Raw genomic sequence first — 22,267 nt, forward strand, 5'->3', positions numbered from 1 at the left:
GTCAATATTTGTTTCCCCCAGCAGTGTGCTTCATATGTTGATTATAGCCTAAAATTCCCCCCAATAACTTTAATAAATACAATATTTATGCAAGATGTTGTCTGTAAGCACAACACCGATGTGGTGAAAGTCTCAAAATGGGATTCTGACGTGGCGACAGCCTGCAGATTATAAAAAATAAAGCAGTGCCTCAGCAGCCTGAACTAGTTGACATTCATGAGGTTTGTAACTTTCCGGGCTCCTGTTGTTGCAGGACCTCCAACTATTCTCAGTCCATCTCATAACACCACAGTGTGAAGAAGGGAACCAGTAAGTATGAAAACTGCTACTCAAGAAAGCAACTTTGAACAAATCAAGCTGTAAAACACCAACAAGTCATTCACACAACTTGTTACTGTTCCATTATTTTGATGTTTAATTAGATTTCTTATTTTTAATAGATTTTTTAAAAATTAAAATAGGCCTGTAATGACAGTTTTTACCTCTATACTACTTTTGTTGGACTCTAATGGAGTAGCTTTCCATGTTTCAACATTGAAAACGATCCTTATTTATCATATACCGAGGCCTGGTGCGGTTCCTCGGTTCATCCACTGAACACTGAAAGTTTGCTTATCACCTAAACCTTTTACACTCACTGATCACTGTATCGACCGCTCTTTAACATAAATATCTAATAAGCCAATCACATGGCAACAACTCAATGTATTTGGTCGTGGACACATCTGTCAAACCAACCTGCTGACGCTCAAACTAGTCATCAGAAAGAGGAGAGGATGTGATTTAAGTGACTTGATTTTTGATTGTTGGTACCAGTGAGGCTGGTTTGAGAATTTCAAAAATGGATCTACTGAGATATCCCCACACAACCATCTCTACTGTTTACAGAGAGAATATCCAGCGTTGCTGCCAAAGGTCAGAGTAGACTAGTATCTGCTCAAAGCAGTGTGACCAAAGGAAATAACCACTCATTTAAATCAACATATGCAGAAGAGCATCTGTGAATGCACAACATGTCTAAACTTGAAGCAGAGCAGAAGAACACACTGGGTGCCACTCCTTCCAGCTAGAATAGGAAACAAACTACAACTCACCAAATCACACAGCAAAAGACTGGAAAAACATGGATGTGGTCTGATGAGTCTCGATTTCTGCTGCCACATTTGAGTGGTAGGGTCATAATTTAGTGTAGGCAACATGAAACCATGGATCCATCCTGCCTTGTATCAATGGTTCAGGCTGCAGGTGGCGGCTATTTTCTTGGCACACTTTAGGCCCTTAGTACATCCTGAACACTGCTTAAATGTCACAGCCTACCTGAGTGTTCTTGTGGAGCATGTCCATCCCTTGATGATCAGTGTAGCATCTTCTGATGGCTGCTTCCAGCACGATAACACATCATGCCACAAAGTCATCTGTGAGGCAAGTTTCCAGCACCTTGCTGAATCGATGCCACGAAGAATTAAAAAGAGCTTTGAAGACAAAAGGGGTCCAACTCAGGTCTAGCACCTAATAAAGTGGTAGATGAGTGTTTATTATATGGATTAGCATAACCGGTTCACTTTAAGTGTTTCCTGTTTAGTTTCAGTTGCTAATCGTTTATAAATATTAATGTTTTCAGGTATCTTAAAAAATAATAAATTACAATCTTGGTTACACACCCTAACTCTGAGATTTGCATTTGGTCTTATTCACATTGTAAACCAACCTGGAAAATATTAGAAAAAAACCCCAAAACACATCAGCAGGCATTTCTGGACCCTGCTAAAGCAGGGTTGCATGTTGTTGCCATTTTATTAACTCTGGGCTACTTAACAACCCCTTTGGAAAAAAGGATAGGTCACACACACATAAAAAGCAACACCCAGCAGACACAGCTAGTTTGTTTTTAATTTTCAAATTTATTCATTCTTCAAATTCTATGTCATGGTTTAGTGTGTTGGCAGAATTCTACATTGGTTTGGTGGATACAGTAACTCAGGAGTGATAACAAGAGTTGTATCTGTGATTGGTTGAATAAAGCTTATACACAGAGAGGGAGCATCTCCAGGCAGGCTAACAGAGGGTCTTCCTCTTCCCAGACACGTCTTATATTTGCCTATACTAACAAAGGCACATGGACAAGTTTTGGGTTAAACAAACACCAAAAAGCTTCTTCTCCCCAAAACGTTTCACATCATCAAACCTCGTTTGGCTGAGTCGTGAGTCGTGTGGTAAAACACAACAAAATGGACATTACATCTCCACACACATTTAGTACGACACCATAACGTCATATTAATCATACAACACATAATCACTAGAAATCAACAGGGCCTTTGGCTAATGCACACAGCAGCAGCAGCAGCAGCAGCACTCAGAGACAAAGTTCTGACATCAAGTGGAAACATTTTGGAGCTGCTCTCAAAAGTTTTCCAGAACAAAACCTTTCCCCCATCTTTGGTCTCAGCTGCAGGCTTCAGGGAGAATCAGAGGTAAGACAGGGCTAAACAGAAATGTCTGAACTGAACTACAGGATGTGTTACACCTGAACAACTTCTGCTGTGACAGTTGGCGTCAGATGGCATTTTCTTGGCCTTTCAGATGGTGTCCTGCTCTGAGAAGTCTACTTTTGTTGTCACATATGAGTGAACGAACATCATGAGGCTACAGCGAGGAAACTGTTAGCTTGATTATAATTGCAAAGAAAAGAGTTAGCCTTCCAATAGGCTATATTGGAGATATAAAGCTCAGAGTTACATTCTGTCTTCATTAACGATTACAAAACCAAATGTGTAGGAGGGCTTTTAACAAACAAGATTTCCTGGAAATTTCCCATAAATCAAACCAAAGTCTTTCCCACAAACCGGGCCATTATTCTCTCCTAAATCAAGCTGGATGTAGCTACATATTTACAATTAAGACATGAGACTCTTGTCAATTCAATCTTCTCATCGATTAATAGCATCTTTTGGCCTTTTAACATAGCCCAATATTAAAGTACAATCACTGCTGAACCAAATACAGCTTTAAAATTTAGTCTCACAGGGCTAAAGTTATTATTATTATTATTATTATTATTATTTTTAAAAGCCAAAATGCTGTTAGCTGTCAGACTGGTGAAAGCCTATTTAGGTGTAGTAACACCTGGTTAGTTGAGTGTAACAGGAAGTGAGGAGGGTGGAGCGGAGGGCAGACATAGTGATGGAGGGACTCTGTGGTGGTGAACAATTGGTGTGTGCTGTACATGCTGCTGCTGGTGTTAATCCAACGTTCACTGAGAGGATGGCAGGTTCCCATCTGCACTTAACTCGACTCATTGGAGCGTCATGGTTCTCACACGGCGGTGAAGAGCTGTAAAACTGTTGTAAATAAAGTCAGAGAGAAAGGCACAAGCACCTAGCATCAAGGCAAACCACTGCTGCACCCTCACTTCTCTCTCCCCGTCTTTCTCTTGCCTTTACCACAAACCCGTCTCACTTACTTTGTTCTTTTCTTGCAGCATTTAAAGAACATGCTGCTGCGATTCTCTCACAATTACCTCTCTTCTTACTCAAACACTGTACAAATAAAGATTGTGAAGAGTATTCAGTAGTAAATTGAACTCTTTAAGGTATTTTCAGCCACATCTGACACTAAAAAGTTTTTTTTGGCCTCAAATATTTACTGAATGTTCGAAAAGTTCCTGTTCCTCCTCGTCAAACCTCCCAGCATCTGTCCTACATGCTGTCAAACCTTGTTCTTAACACTCCGCAACAAGATACAGCTTTAATAACTCGCCCAGTTAACGAAGCAGTGTCAGGCAGACAAAATAAAAATAAAAAAGTAAACAGGGAAAAAAAGAAAAAGAGGCAACAGCTGACCCTGACTTTGATCCACAACAGCCCCCTTCATCTCACTGTCGTCTATTCTAACACTTTCCTTATTGTTTTCTTGGTCATGTTCTCATATAAAGCACAATAAACAGCTGGTGCAAGAAAATTGCACCAAATATATTTGTTATCCCTTGGCCTCATATATAAAATCAGAATATTTAAACAGCATTAAACAGTATTAATCCCAAAAATATTATCTATAAACATAAATATATCAATTAGTTTAGCTGGATTTTTATCGTTTTTTGTTTAAATCGGAAACACATGCCACCCATTAGTGACAGTTTGCATCTGATTGGCTTAAGCAGAGTGGAGTCTGCAGTCATGTGATCGGTGGATGGCAGAGGTCAGGAGGACATGGGTCCTGGTGTGTGTGGTCAGAGTGGCCATCATCTGGAGTTCAGCCTGGGAGCCGTCTGAAAGGGAGGAGAAACGTTTCACCTTAACTCAGAAACTACTGCGTACTGCTTTACACCAAAATCTTTATTCACAGCAGTTGAACAGCACACAACAACATTTAGGATCAGTAAATCGATTCAAATCAGTCAGCAAAGCTGTTCCTGTAGTAACTAGCAACATTTTTTTCTTTCTTTTTTCTTCTTAGAGGAACAAAAACAATAGAACTGAATAAGCTAAGAGGCTCGGAGGTTTTTCTATTCTTGCATCTATATGACATCACTGAGAGCGGGGCATGGTCTGCGGTGCCACTGCAGGGGAGGTGGACGCACCTGAGCAGCAGCTGCAATCACGCCTCTCTGGCTTTAAAGTCTGTACTGGCTCCTGTCAGTGTTATTGTTGGTATGCTGAGCTGTAGCTGTGGTTTGTACAGCAACCGTGTGTGTGATAGTAATAAAGAATGCTGAAAAGCATTAAGCCATGTGTTTACTACAACCTAATATGGTCATCTCACGCACACTGCTCTGGCTTTGAACACAGATGCTCCACCCACCCACTGTTGGGCAGGTGGTCGGGCAACCAATTAAAAGAAAGCTGGTTTAAATGCTTTCTTAGAACTGTGAATGATGTGTAGATACACCCTTTAAAGCTGCACCAGCACTCATCAATGCAGACTGAAAAACGAGTATACAACAAAGTGACAACCCCCCCCCCCCCCAAATATCTGTAAACACTTTGCTGACAAAAACATAGAACTGATAATGATGCAGAAGACGATAAAGCACACTCACCACAGACAAGTGTCCATTCTTAGCTTTGGCCACCAGCAGTTCTGATCCAGGTGTGAAATCTATTATCCCCTCCTTCCCCTGACCCATTGTAAACTTTATACTGGGGAAGCAACAGAGGGGCAGTGAGAATCATGGAGGCACTCATAAAGTACTCCAGAATGATTAACATAAAAGGAGCCTGAGATTACCAGTGCAGACTGTGCACAGCTTTGTGGGGAACAGTGTGTGTGTTTCTGCCTCTCACCTGCCCTGGTTGATGTTGATGGTGTTGATTTTGTCAGCACAGATGGCGATCTTGGTCAGGGTCTCGATCACATGGTCGCTCTGCAGAACCACATCTCCCTGCGAGGAAACACAGGCAGACGCAAATTAGTTTTTTCTGTGGGACGTTTTTTTTCTTCTTCAAAACAGCAGCAAAGCAGTTAGGTGTCCTCGTCTTCACCTTTTGCTTGTTGTCCTCACTGGGCACGTGCAGAACAAACACGCCATCGCTAAGAGAGCTGACGGAGATGCCTGCAAACACAGCACAACAATTAGTGGCTGTTTTCTTTTCAAAATGTCAATCACTATTCCAAATTATGTGACAAACACCCGCTAAAAGACAAGAAGACACGAGAAGCGTCTGTCTGTTTTTGACCTCTGACCTTTCAGAGTGCCGTAGTCAATGCGCTGCTTGAGCTTGCCCTCCTCTGCAATAACGGCACTGTTGGCAGTGAGCAGCAGCTGCCGGGGGCGGGGCTTGTAGCCCCTCCTGTCGTACTTGGTGACCGGCACTGCATACTGGGGACAAAAGCGCAGGAAGATCAGTACATGCTGATGCTGAGCTTGTAGTTAAAACTGTCTAAAGCTTCACTAACCTTCATCTTCTCACTGCCCAGAGCCTGCACAACTTTGGGGTTAATGTTCTCGCCATCTGAATAAGAGCAGACACGTTCACTGATCTGAAAGCATTTGTAGCTCGTTGGCTGCAGAGAGAGCAATGGCTTACCGAGTCTGGTGCTGACAAACAGCTTGGGCACGCTCTGTGGGTAGTTGTCCTTCTTGTCTTTGAAGATCTCGCTGGCAATCATCTTCTGCTCCATCTATTCAAAGGCGAGAGTGATGTGAATGAAGCAAGCAGCAAACCAGAAAACTTACAGTGTGATAGAGAGCGCGGGGCAGTCATCACCTGATGTTTCCACTCAGGACTGATCTTCTTGCAGTAACTCCACACCATGTTCTGCATGCACATCTTACGCAAATGCTCAGACGCCTACAGACACGCAGAAGTTTCACATTACTTGACTACTGGCTTCAATTTTCACTCATTTTCTATATGAGAAGGTCTTACCAGACAGAACATTTACATGAACATTTTTCAGTCAAATCTGAATTCTGACCTCAGTGAGAGCAGCTGGAGGAGTGGGCCAGCTCTTGTCCAGGACATTTTTGGGCAGGTTCTTGCAGAGGTTCATGAGGAAAGAGTAGCGCACATAATCCAGGAAATACTCGTTCTCTGGACAGCGCTCCTTGTGACGGTAGATGAAGCCTTTGATGAACCTGATGGAGAGACAAGAAAGGAGCTGGAATCATCAAAAACCAGCAACATAAAGTTTCTTCACACTAATCCTAAGGGAAACATTAGAATGAAACAGCACCCTTATATATTTTTTTAAAAGAACTCATTGGAACTTTCATAGCTTTCAGAATGTAATGATTTGTTTTTTCCATTTATTTCATTGTCTCTCTGACAATTATTCTGCATTTTGTTTCACTTTACTTAAATGATTATTATTAGGACTGATCCTCAAAGCAAGTCTGTTGAGTAAAACACGAAATCTGACTGTTAGTAATTAAGGCAAATGAGGTAAGGTTATAAGGTTGTAATTAAATATGTTTAAATGAAACCAAACAGAGCTTCCCATACTTTACATTTCACAGTCACATGTAAGGACAATCCTTTGGCAATACTAAAGTGCCAAAAAACTGCAGTTCCTCTAATCTCCACTTGAGGCTGCTCCAATGGTCCACAGCCTCTGACACAAAAACGTGGTCTCTATGGATAAACGTTTTCATTAAAGTTTGGCACCATCTACTGGTTGGATCCGGTATAATCTGTACCTGCGGATTGTATTTGCTGCCTGTCGTCTGCGCTGGGCCCTTCTTCTGGCCAGGATCCCCCTCCACCATGCCTGGACTGCAATAGCTGCCAGATACAGCAAATTCACATAAATAAATGGTTCAGATTTCCTGTAAATATGAGATACACATGTATCTCGTGTATAAACTTTATATAAACCTCCCTACCTGAGTTTCTGAGCTTCTGGTATTTGCACTTCTGGCTGTAGCCTTTCCACCCCGCCTGCAGCTTGGTGGCTGTGTGGGGACAGAGGCAACAAGCTCAAACCTGCAGCACATTGTCTGTCAGCAATATAACGGCATACATTATTGAGACTTGCCAACTCTTACCGAGACTGTGTTTCCTGGTCTCCAGTGCATCCTCTGTGGCAAACAAGGTCTTTGGGAAGCGAATGAAGATTTTGGATCTAAGTGGTTATGAAAGACATGGAATTACAGACATGATAAAGAAAGTCAAAATATGGGACAGTGCTTCTTATACAACAGGATCTGTGACAGCTGCCAGATATGACAGATTAGTTTTGACATCTTCATCAGACAGTGCGGCTGACCTGCCCATTTTGTACTCCTCAGGCTTGTATCCCAAGTGTTTGACCAATGTGGAAACTCCATCTGACAGCTTCCCATCCCAGTTAGGCCACGTGCCTGGACACAGGGACTTGTATCTAAATATAAAAAGAAAAAAAAACAAAGTAATCATTTGAATTAAATCAAAAACTAAAAGGGTCTGGCTGTTTATAAGACAGCAGGTTAGCCAGCTATTTCTATAGTTTCTATTGGAGGCCAGCCCTTATTTGTTTGTCTCACCTCTGCCTGATCATTATCAGAGACCCACTTTTTAACAGATAAAGACATACAGGTAAATAAATGTCTCAGGCGAGCACAAACCAGTCAGAGAAATAATGTGCAATATGTAAGATTTGTTTGATTTATCTATAGTAAGACTGCCAAATGATCCCTTGTTCCAGCCTCTGACCTGTGAGGATTTAGTGCTTTTGCCTAACGTCACAGGAAGTAACAAGGAATTTTCTGTTTCCCCTTTTTTTGCTTCAGGAAACTTCTTTTTTTCACCCTTTATTCCAAATCTAAAGTTAGCAATGATAACAGAAGGTGAGTTAAGACACGTTGGCTTAAAAGGCCACTCACCTGAGAGAAGAATAATAGCTCTACACCAGCATGGGTTTACTGTCATTCAAATCGAGTTTAAATACTGGGAATAGTCACTGTTGAGCAGCTTTGAACTTTTTTCTTGTTTTGCTGCCAATGACTTGGGGTATGAGGAGGAGGTATTTGAGACTTTTGGTAGGTTTTAAAAGCTACTATAGTGTACTCAATACTACGTTGTTCCATAGTTATGAATGAATCTAAATATTTTTACTTAATAATGTTCAATAAATTACTAAAACTAATGTGTTTCTATGTGAGAATCTTTGTGACCGATTGCTGCGATGACACCAGCAGATGTTGTGGAAACATGTTAGTGGTGGCAGATCACCTCTGCAGGAACACCTCGTAGCGGCGTCTGTAGGCAAAGCCTGCCCTCCTCACCCGCAGATTCTCCATCAGTCCCAGATACTTGACCTGGTGACGGATCAATACTTCATCAAATCGACCTGTGACGGAGAGCAGAGGGAGAGCAGGCTCAGTGAGAAAAATGTGAAAGGCAGCAGAGTAAAATGAACCAGAGAAAACCAGTAAATGCTAAGTAGCAGGAGTGGGAGTGACACAGGACAAAGAAAGAGTGTGAAACCAACAAAAGGCCAACTGTGGAGAGAAACAAAGGGCTGGTCCGATATACTGACGAACACACGGAGAGGTCCACTGCAGCTACTGATGGAGCAGAAAAAAAAACAAAACAAACAAACAAACAAAACAACAACAACCCCAAATCCAACCTGCTTTGGTCAGAATTTTTGAAATATCAAAATGAATGTGAGGTTTGTGGGGAAATTATCTTGTTGAAGCTCCTTTTACTAAAAGTATTGCATAAAGCTGGCATTGACCCTCTGAAAAATACTAACACTCATAGCAATCTGAATCGAGCTGACAACAAAAAACAACTTTATTACAGGAGTATTTTATTTTGAAAATCTGAATTTATATAGTGTGAAACATTAACAGAGACAAATAAAGCACAGAATTAAAACTTACTACATGCACTTGAAACATTTTAATGCTGTTGAAATCTAAATTTATGAACTACACCTAAGCTTTGCAATTGGAAAACAGTATCAGCACAGGTCTCCACCAAAACAACAGGCTTCTTTGTAAATGTCCAGTAAAGTCACTGGTTTTGTTTGAGCAGATTAAAGAGAGTAGAAAGCTCACATCTGTCAACTGTTTTTATTATCATCACTTAGAGTGGTGATGGCAGCTGGTAGTAATAACAGCAAAAATACCATCATTTTGTTGTAGGGGGTAAAAGGAGGCAATAATATGGGAGAGAGGGTCAGGCGTATGCAGGTACACACAAACGGACATAAATGCTCCCAATTTACTCAACATCTGACACCTTTGTGTCACCTCCCTGTCTTCCTCGCTTTCCTGGCCTCATACTTATACTCTTTGTTGTGCCCTGGATGTATTATTTATGTTGTGTTTGTGAGGAAAGTATTGTTCTGTAGTTAGATTTTGCATTGAAAAAAGCAAAGACTGATGATGGATATGTCTGAGAAGGTTCATCGTAGTCTAAGGAGCTTGGAAAGAAAAGCGTCTGGACTTCTTTAAGTTGCTTGAAGACGTATCACCTCTCATTGAAGAAGCTTCTTCAGTTCAGAACTGAACAGATGAGAGGTGAAACGTCTTCAAGCAACTTAAAGAAGTCCAGACGCTTTTCTTTCCAAGCTCCTTAGACTGATGATGGATATGAGATCATTATGAAATCGTGATCCACTAGCTGTCACCGAATGAGGCGAACAATCGATTCAAACATTTAACAACAACATTTGAAAGAGTGTTCTGCACTACATTAACAGAAAAAGGACTTGAAATCATACCTGACTGCTTGGAGTCATTGGGCTTGATACAGCGCACGTACGACGGCTCCTTGGACATCAGGATCTCCATGAGTTTCGCCAGACTGGCTTTGAACTGGGTGGCTGCCTGGAGGGGCAGACACAGAAATATGATGAATGAGAGGTGGTTAGCAGGGGATAGAGAGATGAAGGCAAGAGGACGCTAGGTGGCAAATGGAGCAAAGACTTAAAAAGATAAAAAGTGACGAGGAGAAGAGCAAACTGAAGCCTGCTGACAGAGAGGATGAGCTAAGAAGAGCAACGTAAGCAGGGGGCGGCGATGTGACGGCAAGCCCAGCTGACACTGAACACTGGGCCCAGTGTGGAGTACTGGGACTCTTAACCCGCCAGCCTGTGACAGGTCCTGTGTGAGTGAGCGTGCATGGAGGACATACAAGTGTCAGGGAATTCCTCAGTGAGTGGGTAGCCACAGAGAATCCCCATCAGACCGCCCACTCAGCACTGGAGAGGGGAAACACACCACTGTTTGTTTTGCTGTGGGAAAGTATGCTGGGATGCAAACAAGGAAAAACACGGCAGACCTCAGGAAACCTCAGAAATTGAAGCAGGGAGGCACAGATGGACACTGAGGTATCTCACCGTATCAGGACGCTTCTTGTCACTCAGCTCTTCCCTGTTAAAGCACTGCGTCAGGATGTTGTTCTCTGACATACACATGACCTGCAGACACACACGCAGGGTACGTTTAGCCTGAACGTCAACTCTGGGAAAGAAAATGGTTCGCTTAAACTCTGTCTCACCTCTTTTAGGTTCCTGAAGAGCAGGTCGTTGTTCTTGTCCAAAAATCCTGAAAGGAGAAAGAGTCAGATGTGAAAATGCAACACCTCACATTAACACTCATCACTGGCCCACTGCTCTGACTTTCTCTTCTTCAAATGTGAGAGAGAGAGAAAAAAATCCAGATTCTCTGATTATTTCTTGGTCTTCCTTCAAAGGGAAAAACTCCCAATACAGCAAGCAAGCTAAAACAATAATAATACTAATAAAAAAACTCAAACAAACAGTGGTACATTTTCAATTTAGACAGACTGAAGACTTTTCTAATACTGAATTAGATTTTATACCACACTAAATAAAAATTTTATTTTCTGATTTTCCAGCTGCAACAAGTTAGCTAACAGCCGTTTTCAATTGAGGATCTTTCAAAGTGGTCTTAAAGCGGATCTATGTGACTTTTCCTCATTTCCTTTCATATATGACCCTGTTACAATGTAATGTAATGTAAATGCTCATTTTAACCACGACAAACAGCTCAAGATCAGTGTAGGTACAAGTCGTCACTGAAACTTAGGGTTCAGGCTGATGCTTCTTTCTACTCTTGGCTCAGCGTTACATTACTCAAAGTGGATACCTCTAATATGGTCAGGCCACAGCCAACTGCTATTCAAATACTTTGTTAGTGAGGGGCATCCAGTCACAAGAACGTTGTCTTGTTTCAGTCAGACGTTAAACTAAAAGGCTGCATGAAGTCCTGGGATAAGCAAATACGTAAGGATAATTTTGGACTGTGAATTATGCAAAGCTACTGAATTAAAGTTTAAAAATATGAACAGAATAGGTTACCTTTAACAGCTTGCTTAATAGCAAATAAGGCTGATATATTTAGAGTTGTATCCAAATGTACTTACTACTACTACAGGTTAATTTGACAGATAACATAACTACTAACTGTATGCTTTCTCTGTTAAGGTGAGCCTTCCAAATTGGTGAATTAACCTTTTTCAAGCAAGGTTCATAAGAAGTAAGCAGGACTTTCATAAGAAGTACTTTCACACAGTGCATTTGTGGCTAACTAGCTCGTTGCTTCTGAAATGTTGACTCATTAAGAATAAGGGTTCAAAATTGCTACTTGTTATGTTTGAATGTCAAGAAGATGGTCAGAAACTGGATTATTTATATAACTTTATAAAAAATCCATCACATCACTGCTACAAACAAACTGTGTAAGAACAGGCCTGATGTATGTGATTTTGTTATGTGACGTATTAGAGCTTCTGTAACTCTTCTGTAGCTTTTACCATATACTGGGAGTATTATCAAACAGTACTGGTATTTAGTACTGGAAAGGAGTCTGACATGCCTGACTGCTTTGCCAAATTCACCACAATAACAAACATGCAACGGCATGAGGTCATGCTGTCCTTGGCTGTTTTTTTCCACTTAGAAAAAAGAAGCACTACTTTGATGTTGACACTGTTCACAGCAGTACACTCTCACATCAACACAACCACACACATATACATATATATAAATAGACACACACACACACCGTTGACATTGTAGTTAACCTCCCCAGCGTAATGCAGCAGTCTGAATTCATCACGGCCCATTACCTTCCGGGTCTTTGCATCTGCCAGTTTGTGACTGCAGGGAAGAATACAAACAAACAACATTGATTTACCAGGAAATAAACTGGATACATTTAATAGTTCAAAGTCTGACAAGCTGAACTTTATGTGAGATTACACTGTATAAGCTGTGGATGAGAAGAGAGAATATCAAACTAACGTGACAAAGTGTGCATGTCCGCCCACGGTGTCCTCCAGCTTCTCTAGGAAGGTCAAGTCACTGGCATCTCCGGGCCTCAGACACTCCTCATCCTGTGACACATGAACAGAGAGGTCAAATATTGTGACTACAAACTCTCAGAGTTTGGCTGTCACACTTGCCTGTTGTGTCCTGTGTATTAAAGGTCAGGTACAAAAGGTCTTGTTCACTTGTCTAACAAAAGGTGTAATTTTCACTGAGGTAAGCAGGAACATCTCCCTTTCACATTTTAAAATCATAACTTTTCTCTTAATCTTTGGGTATATGTTTGATTTTCTCCCTAAAATGTCTCTAAACACAAAAAATAAGTTTGATTCATTCATACAGTAACATATCTAAATGTAGATGATACATGGTGAGCTTCTTTATAGCAGTCACTGAACAGCCAACACTTGTTGGACCCACAGTGCACAGTGGTTAGCAGCGCTCGCCTTGCAGGAAGAGGTTTGTGGTTTGAATCTGCTGTAGTCTGAGGAGCTTGCAGACTGAAGTGTTCTGTCACTTTTCAACCAAATTCACCACATCTTTGTTTGTTTTTTTTCCCCGATTTTACATTTTTAGTTTTTGCTTCGACTGTCACTCTCAGGCCTACGCACTAAATAAGCTGGAGACAAAGGTCTATGTGCTTGTCTATGCATGGATTATTCCTGATTGTCTGATATGTTCCACTAAAGACTATTCTTTTTAATATGCTTACCCATACATTCTTTAAATATTTCTGCTTCTAGACCATAAGCAATAAGTGAGAGGGACTAGCATATCTCCTCACCAGAATGGAGATGATGCCTTTAAACTTCTCCTCCACCAGGTCACAGATGATCTTGTTGTTGAAGTACTGCACTGGCTCCCACTGGAAATGCACAAAAGTTATGGTTAGAGATCATTAAGAGAAAAAAAATGACATTGATTGCTGAGCAGCTCAATGATCTGCTGCACAGATAGGAAAAATAAATCATTAATAGATTTTTTTTCTCATTAAAATCTGAGCTGCCACCAGAAATTGATAAGACCAAGACACAAAACAACTTGAAAGCACAAGAATCAAAATCACAGTGCACAGTGCACCCCAGGCTGAGTGTGGTGGTTGCAGGTCCTGTTACCTGTTAGCACAGTCAAACTATTTCCACTGAGACGGCAGAGAGAGAGCGGGAGAGAGAGAGAGAGAGAGGGCAGCCTACAGCTCTGATATCAGATAAGAATGGACTCTTTGAGAAGAGAATCCAAGCTTCTCCCACAACTTGTTTGCTCTCTGACCACATAGACATTTACATTAGAATGAAAACAAGATGCTCTTGTTCTGAAGGGCCAAACAAAATCAAAATTCACTGAATATAAATGAGGAGAATAAGAGTAAGTGAGGAGAACAGTCAGCATCTTGAAACATCTTTCAGTGGAGACCTGTTTTGACATGTAATCTTCTTAAGAGGTTGAAATTTTTAATCTGTAAATAAAAGGCCCCCGCCTCCCTCACCTCAACCAATAAGAGGGCTTCATTTCTAATGGGTCTGCATCTTCTAAAAATATGTGCACTTTCTCTAAATTACTTTGAGTTTAGACTCTGAGGGGAAAAAAGCAGAACAGTGAATTCAATTATCGGCTTTACTTTGGAAAACTGCAGACACAATTGCATTAGGAGCTCTTTGCAGAGCCTGAACTCTCACTGACCCACTGATGAAAACAAACAAAAAGTGCAAAAAGTAAATAGGAAATCTTTAAAGCATGAACAGAGCGGTGCACAGAGCAGGGAAACCCCTGCACAAAATTTTTAAAAAAGGAGAGAAAAAAATTCTACATGTACATTTGCTGCAGCTGAAGAAGCAAACAGCAGATTTTTTACATATGGAAAAGGTCCACGGCCATCACTGTCTAAGCTTTCTGAAACCAGACCTGAGGAACACATGGTACTTTTAATGGGAAACTACATATGACAACAGGTCGATCACAGCACAACTTTATTTGTGTGGGCACTGAGACAGAGAGGAGTGTCTGACCGTGATGCCTTCGGCCTCGTACTCGTCCTGCTCCGACTTCAGGGTGAGCTCGATGAAGAGCTGCTGCAGCTTCTCGTTACAATAGTTGATGCAGAACTGCTCAAAGCTGACACATGCAACAAACGAGACAGATAAGACAAAGCAAGGAGACCTGTTGATTCTAGTTTATTTTGTCACACTGTTCACAGAGTAGAGCAGCAGTCCCCAACCTTTTTTGCGCCACGGACCGGTTTGTGCCCGACAATATTTTTACGGACTGGCCTTTAAGGTGTCGCGGATAAATACATCAAAATAAAACTAGTACCGGTACCGAAAAAAAAGAAGATTTATTCATAACACACGTGAAAAGACCCAGGAAAACCGAGTTACCAATAAAAACGATAACAAAATAACGCTGAAAACCTATAAAAACTCTGAAAACCACACATTTCACACCGAGTCTCACTCTCGCGGCCCGGGGGTTGGGGACCGCTGGAGTAGACGACAATGGAAGTGGAACACATCCAAATGAGTTCATCTAAGTTCTCTAGCACAGGGAAAAAGGATTCATTGGCTAATTTGGGGGTAGTTGTACCTGTTGTGCTGGAAGACCTCAAAGCCATAGATATCCAGCAGACCAATGACACTGTAATTCTTGGAAGAGTCGCCCTGTTAGAAAAAACAAACAAAACACGCATTTGTAATATACAGGAAAAGGAAAGTCCCAGTATACAATAAACACCAAAAGATTGAAATCATAACACTTTAAATATTTGAAAATCAACTGGGTGAGGGAAGTGGCATTTCATCATCTAAAAAAAACCCCTGCTGTTATGCTGCTCAGAACAAAACTACCAATGAGGTTGAGCAATACAGTAAATCAGACCAGTGCTAGCATTGATATAATAACTGGATTGAATAATATTCTGCAGAAATAAAACATTAAGATAGATAACTGCCATGGCATTAATGTACTGAGAGGTTGGAAAATAATTTGTAAAGTAATGAATTTAGAGGAAGACTCTAAACTTAATTTAAAACCAAGTATTTTAGCTACTCTCTTTCACTGGCTAAAAAAATAAAAAACAAGAAAAAAAATAAAGACTGGTTCAGGCGTCTACCTCTTGTTTTCTGCACTATAATAAGGTTGTTTTTAAGCCTCTAGATTTAAAGGTAATGGTTCATATTAGATGGATTAATTCTTGAGGATAAAAGAATTAAAGAAAATATAAAAGTTAAATTTATGGAAATAGAAAACAAGCTAAAACTGGTATCGTTTCTTTTCTTTCTTTCTTTCTTTTTTGAAAATGGGATTATTTCACGTAACAGGTGTGATAATATAAAAAAACATGTATATTCATGACAAATGTGAAACTATAGAAATAAGAAATGCACTCAATGTATATGTGCATGTGCAGCGTCCAGCATGTATGATGGCCGTTATTAGTGCGCTTTTTGATATGTTTTGAAACTTTGTCTATACATTTTTAATTTTTGGTAAAGTTAAATTAAGGGTAGCTTTATAAATTTATCAATAAACACATTTTATTAAGGAAAATCACAAGTTAAGATTTAAACTTTAAAGCTTCATGGTCTTCGTTGAAACATTTTGGGCAAAAAACAAGAACAAAAACTGATTTTATAAATTCTTTTAATTTGAATCTATTTGTGTTCAAGCTGTTACCAGTAAGGTACTACAGGACATGATACAAGACTGTGCCCACAAGGTGGAGCTGTGCCGTAACAATACAGGGACACTGATGTGCTCCGTGCTACAGTAATCAGTGTGACAGATGTAGTAACTGACTCCAGGTTAAACAGAAAAGTACGGTGAACTGAAAACATTATCAACTGTATGTGTGCGTGTGTATACCGTGTATGTCAGCGATGTGTTGATCTTGTTAACTAGCCAGGTGAAGGTGCGTCCATACACGGCTTTGGCTAAAGCGTCCCGGGCTGACGATGCCTGCTCAAGGTTCAGCGGGCTCATCAGCTGATGATGAAACACACAGAGAGACAGGAAGGTGAGAGACAAGTGCAGACAAGCAAAGACTGACAAAACCAGAGTTACACGGGGCTCAGCGGGGACAGTTAGACAAATCAGTGTACTATTAGAGCAGACATTACACACACAGGAAGGCTTTGTAAACAAATGCTTATCGCACAATGAGAGTGTGTATCCAAACCCACCTCCTCTCCCTTTGCAATGATCTTCTTGTGTGTGAGCGCCTCCGTCAGCACCGACACATTCACTCCTAACAACTGGAAAAAAGCACGGCAGCGTTAGGAAGCTCCACGGTGACACACACAGACATCATGCTGGTCGGCAGTGACGCACTGCTCTGGTATCTGCACATTAGGTCTGACTCCTGGTCTAACTGGAAGACTAAAGGCATGAATGAAAGCCTTCTCTGTGGAAAGTAATGATAGGATCATATCGCATGCTTGACAAATTAAAGAGCGGGGCCCATATTTCCACAAAGTCAGCTCTAACCTGCCAGCAGAAGTGAGGGCAGTTTCTTTTTTTTGGGCAATACCCGATTAGAAAACATTTAGTAAGTAGCAGAAATATAGTTCTGAGAAACACTGAATTTAGACGCAACTTAGACAATAATACTGAATTCAACTCTACATGTTCCTAACATGTAGAGTCTGAAAAAGTCACTTGGATGGGTGACGAAACGTTTCTCGCACTGAAAACGCTACGTCCAGATGAACAGAATCAACCTCTTGGGGCAAAAGGTGAACTTTGACCTTTTATAACCAAAATCTCGCCTTGTGTGAAAATGTTCCCTCATTATGCACGTGAACGTTATGGCACAAAATGTTTTGACAGATCGCCGTTACCAAACCAGCTCATCTCAGTCCAAATCAACCTTTTTCCCAGAATGTTTTCAAACCCCCAAAAAGCAGCACTAACAAAGTGAGACGGACGTGTTACAGTGACTTTTAACCTTTGACCCCATAACACAAAACAAAACAATGTTGAATCTAAGTTAAGGTTTATGTTAAATTTAAATGTAAATAAGAAAAAGGGACAGATGAATGGTCTGGAAGCAGACTGCATTCAGCCTTGACTGCTGCCTGTGTGGAGGCACAAGCAGTTATCAAGTGAATAGGACAGTTTGAATAGCTATTAACGTTCTCAGCAGACTGCTGAAAATTATTACCTAAAGCAGCTCAATAGATGTTTGTCAAAGTTTGCTTGAAGTGAAAAGAAATGTGCAATTTGTTTGCCTCAAACAGGATACCTTATATGTGACACTCAATCCTAGTGTTTTCACTTTTCTTCTGCTTTCCATGAGGGACTTGTCTGAAAACTAAAAGCCCTGTTGCTTTCATTGTCTTACCCTGGCCAGGTACTTTATCTGTATGTCAGAGGTGATGCAGGCATTGCTGTCTTCTCCGCCGTACTGCACATTGCCGAGATGGAGAACGCTGGCGATTATGTTCAGCAGCTCCTACGCAGAGACGGAGGGAACAGGAGTGAGAAAAAAGGAGAAGAACAAAGGGTTGTGGCGTGATAAGATTAACCTGAAGTTACTACCAAGGCTATCTTTATGAGACTGATACGAGCTGCTTTGATTAAAGTTAAGATCTGGAGAGAACAGGAAGTATCAAACCAGAGCTGCACACACACACACACACACACACACTCACACCTGTTCTTCACTTTATGAGCAGTGTGGGATCTCAAAGAGCTTTGGAGGCGAGCCCAGGCTCACGAACATGTAGGAAGACTCCCACGCTGAGCTCAAGAAACATCTCACTTTAGAATAACAGCCACACACACACACACACACAAATCACACAAACACTTTCAGCAACAAACGCCCACAGAGTAGCAGAAACAACCCCCTCAGGCACACACAGTTCAGTGTTTGCAGCACAGCCTGTAGTAAAACTGTTCCATGGGCAATAATGCACACTGGATTATCCATGTTAAACTTATATGTTCCCACAAAACTAAATACATGCCAGCGTGGCCTTTGTCCTCACCTCCACCTCGTTCTCACTGAAGCCAATCACAGTCAAGGCTTTCTTCACTACCTTCCAGTCACTGCGATCGTTGATGGAGCTCACTTTGGGACAGTTTCCCTGTGGAAAGAAGAAAAACATGTGAACGACCTAAAGCACTTTAAACATGCTGCTTATTTACAGTCAGTTTTAGCTTTTCATCCCCTTTATTAAATATGTCCAGCAAACCCTACAAAGCAGCTAATGTGCAAATTGCTGTTTACAGGTAAAGTAAACACCTACTTATATGTGAGCTAAACACCTATTTAGACAAACACAAATGTGAGGTGCTCTGCTCGGTAGCTGCTGGGAGGGGGAGAGTTCAGCTAGTGCCTTAAAGGCAGACCGCTCCCCTGAGGACCCCTCCGCACCCTGTACCGTGAGGTATTAGCCAAGCTCCCATTAGGACAAGCACACAGTGCAGGCCAGTGGTTTCTGGCAGGTCACAGAGAGAGAGAGTGAATCTTTACAAATCAGTTATTCATCAGCAATGTTTCTCTTCCCATCCAATTGTGAGAAAGCAGTTCCACCTGAGCAGGCAGCATGCTGCAGTCTTATTAGCTAAACCAAACACTTCTATTTTATGATTAATAGCAACCTTTCTTTTTTAACATGTTGATTACTACCCTAGACACCCCCAAAAAAACCCAACCCACAGGAACTCTACTTGTCATTCCTCTGCTGTCCTCACTGCTTTAAAGCAGCCAAGCTATGTTGAAGCTAGTGCTGTTTGGTCATGAGATAATCCAAGGAGGACCTTAGGTTACCTCATGATCTCTGTAATAGCAACACACACACACACACACACGCACACACGCAGCTGCTTTTACGCATTTTCACATAGGAGGAGCTGCACAGCAATTTTTCTGATGGAGTCTTTTTGACTGTAGTTTCCAAAAAGACCAAGTTAGAATACGTGAATGGACAGTGCTAACACTGCTAACACTGCTAACACTAAGGATTATGATCACATCCATGATGATAAGACGCTCAATAAAAACTCAGATGAGCTGCACCACAAACACGAGTTCAGGTACTACGTTCTTACTTTGATCAGGTACTGGTACTGCTGCGGGTTCCTCTCCAGGCCCAGGTGTCTGAGAAGGTCTTCCTCTCCCCCTTCAATCAACTGGTAGAAAATGTGGAAGTTTCTCTCCCCGTGGTTCTGGTGGACCACACGCGACTTCTCCAGCAGATAGTTGATGATGTGACCTCCCACTGGGGCTCCCTGCCGACGGAACAAAAGGCCAGAAGAGGGAGGGGGACGAGGGAGCGAGGCGGAGAGGGTGAGGCTGGGGTACTGAGGGTGTGATTTGGGGGTTGATATTACATGCAGTTCATGGGGATTTTCATATTTTTATGTTTACTTTAAAAAAAAATAATGCTTAATCGATTCTCATGCTCAGTGTCGAAAATGCAGCAGCTACATTTGAGATTCTCTTGCTGCACTGCTTAAAGTAGCTGTAAGTATAAATCACCGTGCTGTGCTCACCTTGAAGTCAAACTGAATGTCCATGTACTTGCCAAAGCGGCTCGAGTTGTCATTAACGCAAACGTCTTGGCATTGCCGAAAGCCTGGAAGGAGGACAGAGTGGAGTGGGATAAGGAGGCAGAGCGATGATTGATAGATTAAAGAGGTAGAGATAACAGGAAAATGGGAGAGAACAAGTGTGATAAGGACGGGTTGACAGACGAGGAAAAAGCAGGAAAGGAAGGAGAAAGCGCAGCCATTAGACTCCCTGCGGTGGTCTGTCTAGGACAGTAGCACAGATTACAGGGTACAGGGCATGCACACACACTTAAAAGACATCTGGAACACATCTGGCTGAGACATAGAGACACCTAAACAAGCGCTGATGAAAGCTCCGGTGCTTGTGGACCGCCTTCATCCTCCAAAATAAAGGTTTTTATCTAAACACACCATCATTAAGTTATTCAAAAAAATAAAAGAAAAAACATTTTCGGCCATTATTTTTTAGCCAAAATGGCACAATGTCTCACCTCGAGCACAGGATTGGACTGCAGCAGGCGGTCCTTCACCGTCTGCACCTGCTCGCTGGCTGGACAGGTGACAGCATAGTACTGCAGGATCTTCTTGGACGCCTCAGTCTTCCCGGCACCGCTCTCACCTGAGATCAGGATGCACTGGTCCTTCCTTCCGTCCTCATGGAGCGGTATTGAGTTGTCTGCCACTGCATAGCTGGAGGAGTGGAGCAGAGATAAATTCATCATGACTGTAAATTACAGTTTCAATAGCTATGATTACCAATGATAAATACTTTTAAAGACCATTTTACTCTTAAAAAAAGAAAAGAAAAAAAAAAGAGGGCAGATCAAGAGGTGAAATGGAAATAAAATTAACACATGATTACTGTTCAGTCATGATGATGAAAAAAAATGTTGTGCTGGGATAACTTGGAAAACTTGCGTTAGGAATGTGACATATGACAGTGCCTCATGGCATGTGGAGCATGGAAAGATAGCAGACTATCCGTGTGAAGCAGAAAGGCCAGAGTGGAAAACAGCTGTTTCACTTACAGTATAGCCTGTCAGCCCTGTCTGCTATCACCACTGCCATTTGTTTCAGCTTATTTGGAAATATTAAGAAAACAGCCCCGTTACACTAGCTACATCTTTTGTATGCATACGTTAGAGTTATACTGTAGAGGGTCAGCTTCAGTCAGAGGAATTCCCTCTCTCTGGTAACCATCATTTGCTTACTTTTCTTTCCACAACTCTTTTGCCAAAAGCACATCTTTCTTTCCACTCAGGGGCCGAGAAAACATTAACCCACATGCTCGAGTGTTTAATGGGAGAGAGTTGGGAGAAAAAAAAGAAAAAACTAGCAGTGGTTACAGCAGAGAAGAGAGAGAAAGCTCGCCAAATGTTTCGATGATGCCACTGGGAGCCGTTATAATGCTCAGCATTGTTTTTCTCTGACCATTTCTGTGGCACCTTTCAAACAAACTTTAACTGATACAAGGACAGACAGGCTTTCACAGCATTATAGCTAGTTGACTCTGCAGTTTGGCACTTAGAGAAAGTATTCCCACATGCTCTGCGGCAATATTTGGAACGCCGTTATGTCATCGACAGGAAAAAACCTCACAAAGCTTCAACAAATTCCCTCTTTTAGGCTGTAGGAGCAAAAACATGACCACAGTAAACACACTGTCCACCATGAATGGTGCAGTCAGTGTTACAGAAATGGTGATTCATCACTAACAGCACGGAATCCTCCCCCCAAGCTTTCACTCAAATATATTATTTATATAATCCAGGATTTACAGACAGGCACACAAACATAGGCCTTTCACATCACAGGAGCAAAGATGAGGAAAACACTATTTGTTATGATGGTAGGCCGTGGGCTACTTAAGAGTCAGTCATAAAGTTAACATCTCATTCCGACAGCACCGTCCGTGTCATAATAGTGCAAACAACAAACCATGGTACAGTCACTATCAACAAAACTGCAGTCAAAAAACAAGAGTGCTACTTCTGGAAGCTTTCTGATTTCAGTCTGTAGCCCTCCAACA

General features: G+C 41.5%; 1 protein-coding gene across 1 annotated transcript in view; it reads right to left on the minus strand.

Moving 5' to 3' along the window:
• Window positions 1-1,881: 1,881 nt before the first annotated feature.
• LOC146504683 (unconventional myosin-Ic-like) overlaps window positions 1,882-22,267 on the minus strand; it is a 59,148-nt gene continuing 38,762 nt past the window's right edge. The window contains 30 exon segments of the mRNA XM_085184750.1: window positions 1,882-4,270; window positions 5,042-5,141; window positions 5,286-5,383; window positions 5,484-5,554; window positions 5,686-5,821; window positions 5,899-5,954; window positions 6,030-6,123; window positions 6,210-6,293; window positions 6,421-6,580; window positions 7,142-7,226; window positions 7,328-7,396; window positions 7,490-7,566; window positions 7,711-7,824; window positions 8,655-8,772; window positions 10,156-10,261; window positions 10,774-10,854; window positions 10,935-10,981; window positions 12,464-12,558; window positions 12,703-12,794; window positions 13,511-13,591; window positions 14,733-14,838; window positions 15,307-15,380; window positions 16,585-16,704; window positions 16,902-16,973; window positions 18,062-18,172; window positions 18,711-18,809; window positions 19,777-19,956; window positions 20,221-20,274; window positions 20,277-20,303; window positions 20,730-20,928. Coding sequence (XP_085040876.1) covers window positions 4,244-4,270; window positions 5,042-5,141; window positions 5,286-5,383; window positions 5,484-5,554; window positions 5,686-5,821; window positions 5,899-5,954; window positions 6,030-6,123; window positions 6,210-6,293; window positions 6,421-6,580; window positions 7,142-7,226; window positions 7,328-7,396; window positions 7,490-7,566; window positions 7,711-7,824; window positions 8,655-8,772; window positions 10,156-10,261; window positions 10,774-10,854; window positions 10,935-10,981; window positions 12,464-12,558; window positions 12,703-12,794; window positions 13,511-13,591; window positions 14,733-14,838; window positions 15,307-15,380; window positions 16,585-16,704; window positions 16,902-16,973; window positions 18,062-18,172; window positions 18,711-18,809; window positions 19,777-19,956; window positions 20,221-20,274; window positions 20,277-20,303; window positions 20,730-20,928 — 2,833 coding nt within the window. The 3' untranslated portion in view covers window positions 1,882-4,243.

The sequence above is a fragment of the Neolamprologus multifasciatus genome, chromosome 14, assembly GCF_963576455.1.
Source record: "Neolamprologus multifasciatus chromosome 14, fNeoMul1.2, whole genome shotgun sequence".
Taxonomy (NCBI): Eukaryota; Metazoa; Chordata; class Actinopteri; order Cichliformes; family Cichlidae; genus Neolamprologus; species Neolamprologus multifasciatus.